This window comes from Ailuropoda melanoleuca, chromosome X (assembly GCF_002007445.2).
Source record: "Ailuropoda melanoleuca isolate Jingjing chromosome X, ASM200744v2, whole genome shotgun sequence".
Lineage (NCBI taxonomy): Eukaryota > Metazoa > Chordata > Mammalia > Carnivora > Ursidae > Ailuropoda > Ailuropoda melanoleuca.
Window position 1 is genome coordinate 110968305 of NC_048238.1, and position 2579 is coordinate 110970883.

The 2579-nt window shown below is 61.8% G+C and overlaps 1 protein-coding gene across 1 annotated transcript; it reads left to right on the forward strand.

Moving 5' to 3' along the window:
* Nucleotides 1–1114: 1114 nt before the first annotated feature.
* Nucleotides 1115–2573, forward strand: SLC6A8 (solute carrier family 6 member 8). The gene is made up of 2 exons (XM_034649988.1): nucleotides 1115–1267; nucleotides 2312–2573. The coding sequence occupies exons 1-2, from the start codon at nucleotides 1219–1221 to the stop codon at nucleotides 2563–2565; spliced, it is 303 nt and encodes a 100-aa protein (XP_034505879.1). The 5' UTR covers nucleotides 1115–1218; the 3' UTR covers nucleotides 2566–2573.
* The last annotated feature ends 6 nt before the right edge of the window (nucleotides 2574–2579 follow it).

Consider the following 2579-nt stretch of genomic DNA (forward strand, 5'->3'; position numbering starts at 1 on the left):
CCCCTCCCTCCCCCTCCCCTCCCTTCCCCTCCCGTCCAGTCCAGCCTGGGCCTGGAACACTGGATGCCTGAGCCAGGCTCGGGTAGCCTGCGGCCTGGGCCGCCTGGCGCCGCCGCTGGACGCACTGCATGCACACCCATGCCCGCCTGCCCCGGCCCAGCTTAGCAACAGCCACAGGCACCCATGTGTCCTGCGACTGCCAAGCAGCACTGGGCTTGGGAGGAAGCCACAGCGACTAGATGATGGGTGGGAAACTGAGGCCCAGAGCGAAGGCCTTGGCCCAAGGTCACACACAAGAAGGATGCTGGGACCAGGAGCCAGGCAAGCTGAGGCCAAGCCTGACTTCTGAGTAGTGTAAAGCTGAGCCGGGGCAACAGTAGGGGGCTTGGAGAGGAAAAGGGAGCAGACAGGGGCTGCTGGTGCCCAGCTCCCCTTATCCCCCACCTCTGGCCTATGGTCTCTGGCCCTGCCTTGCCGGCCGCCTCCAGAGGTGGGCTCACCAGAGCTTTTGTACCCCACTTTGTCTCCCCCTGTCCTTGATAACCGACACCTCCAGACACCCCCTGTGCCCCCTGGCAAAGGACTGCCACCCACCTACCCACTCTCTTCCATGGACCTTCATACTTGCAGGCAACTGCCTGGGTGCAGGGAAATACGGGGCTCCCTGTCCTTGCCCAAGCCAGACAGTCCCCCAGGCCTGAGTGTCAGCCATGGCGCACACACGCACGCACATGAACACACCGTTCTTCCCTGTGCTGCCTGGCAAACAGGGAACTGCGACACAAGGGTATATGTGTCCTCCATGCCTGTTAGGTCACCCTAGGTGACTGTGGGGCCAGAAGCTTTGTGGGTCTAGGGCCCCCCCAACCCAAGAAACAGGGCTATAAGGGCCCAGGGACTGCCACAGCCCTCCCGACACTCCAACCCCCTTCTCCCCACAAGGCTATTCACCTTGCACCTCTGAGTCAGTGGCCACCCCTGCACTGATTCACCCAGTGGGAACTTCTGATGGGGCCAGGGTGGGGCCCGGAGCTGGCTCCACCCTGACCTCCCAGGGCTTCTGAAAACCACACTGGCCAGCCAGGGGCTAAGGGGCTGCCCTGTGCAATTGCCCACCCTGTGCTTCCTCCCCCAGGTGTATTCCTTATCCCTTATGTCCTGATCGCCCTGGTTGGAGGAATCCCCATTTTCTTCTTGGAGATCTCGCTGGGCCAGTTCATGAAGGCCGGCAGCATCAACGTCTGGAACATCTGCCCCCTGTTCAAAGGTGAGCAGCCCCAGGCTGGTCCCTCTTATCCTCTCCCTCAGGGACCCCTCCCCCTTCCCACTGCTAGGGCAAAGCTGGCACCCACTTGAGAAATCTTGTCCTATCTCAGCACCAGGCCAGGGTCCCACTGGTGCCCTCCAAGTCATGAGGAGAAAGCTGGAGGACCTGCAGACCACCCAGTGACCTTGGGCAGATGGGGACTGGAGTCAGGGATTGGCCTCTCCCCTGAGGCCAGGATGCCCAGGCCTAGCAGGGCTGGGAACAGGTCCTGCCAAGCACACTTGGCCCCCCGGGGATGGGGCTGAGTGGAGGGGTGAGAACTGACAGCAGGAGATGCCCCCCAGGACCTGTTCCCCCAAGTCCAGAGAGCCAACCTAAGCAGCGTGGACGGGAGCCATGGAGTTCAGGGTCTGAAGGGAAGAACTATTGGCAAAGGTCACTTTAAAGCTCCTTCTGCATGTGTGTAGTGTGCCCCCATTATCTCTCAACGCCCTAGGAGGGACCCCGGGGAAGCCAGGCCTCAGAGAGGCAAAGTGATTGGCCAAGGTTGCCGGCTGGGAGGGTGACTGTCTCCCATACAGCCCCAGGTCACCAGAAAGTCCCCAGCTGCTGAGTACTGGAGGCCACTGGGGACCCAGGTGGAGGCTTGGCCCCCCCTCAACCACCATGGTGGCAGTGGGACCCAAGAGAAGGGGACAGGCCTATGCGGCTAGAGAATTCACAGGGCTTCATGCTCGATTGGGGCAAGAGGGGAGGGCTCGAGGGAGGATGCAGGAGGTGAAGCCAGGGGCAGGGGCAGATTTTTCCTGGCAGAGGCTGGAGGGGGCAGGTACAGATTGGAGAGTTGTCCTAGTGTTGGGACACTTGCCCAAGGGAGGGTCCAGGGGGCTCTCTGCATCTGCTGTCCTCCCACTCCCCACCATCCTCCCACCAGATCTTCTCAGTCGAGCTCTGGAGACTTCTCCGAGCCTGGCAGGGGAGACCAGGGGGAGGGGTGGGGCGTGGCTAGAGAAGAGCCCACGCAGAAGCTCCTCCCCTCCCTAGGCCTGGGCTACGCCTCCATGGTGATCGTCTTCTACTGCAACACCTACTACATCATGGTGCTGGCCTGGGGCTTCTATTACCTGGTGAAGTCCTTCACCACCACGCTGCCCTGGGCCACGTGCGGCCATACCTGGAACACTCCCGACTGTGTGGAGATCTTCCGCCATGAAGACTGTGCCAATGCCAGCCTGGCCAACCTCACATGTGACCAGCTTGCTGACCGCCGGTCCCCTGTCATCGAGTTCTGGGAGTGAGTCGGGCGCCTCTG

Bases quoted from the DNA above. Each gene is read 5' to 3' on its own strand.
- SLC6A8 (XM_034649988.1), top strand. From the start codon at position 1,219: ATGAAGGCCGGCAGCATCAACGTCTGGAACATCTGCCCCCTGTTCAAA. The intron at 1,268-2,311 runs GTGAGCAGCCCC...TCCCCTCCCTAG, and splicing joins CATCTGCCCCCTGTTCAAAG to GCCTGGGCTACGCCTCCATG.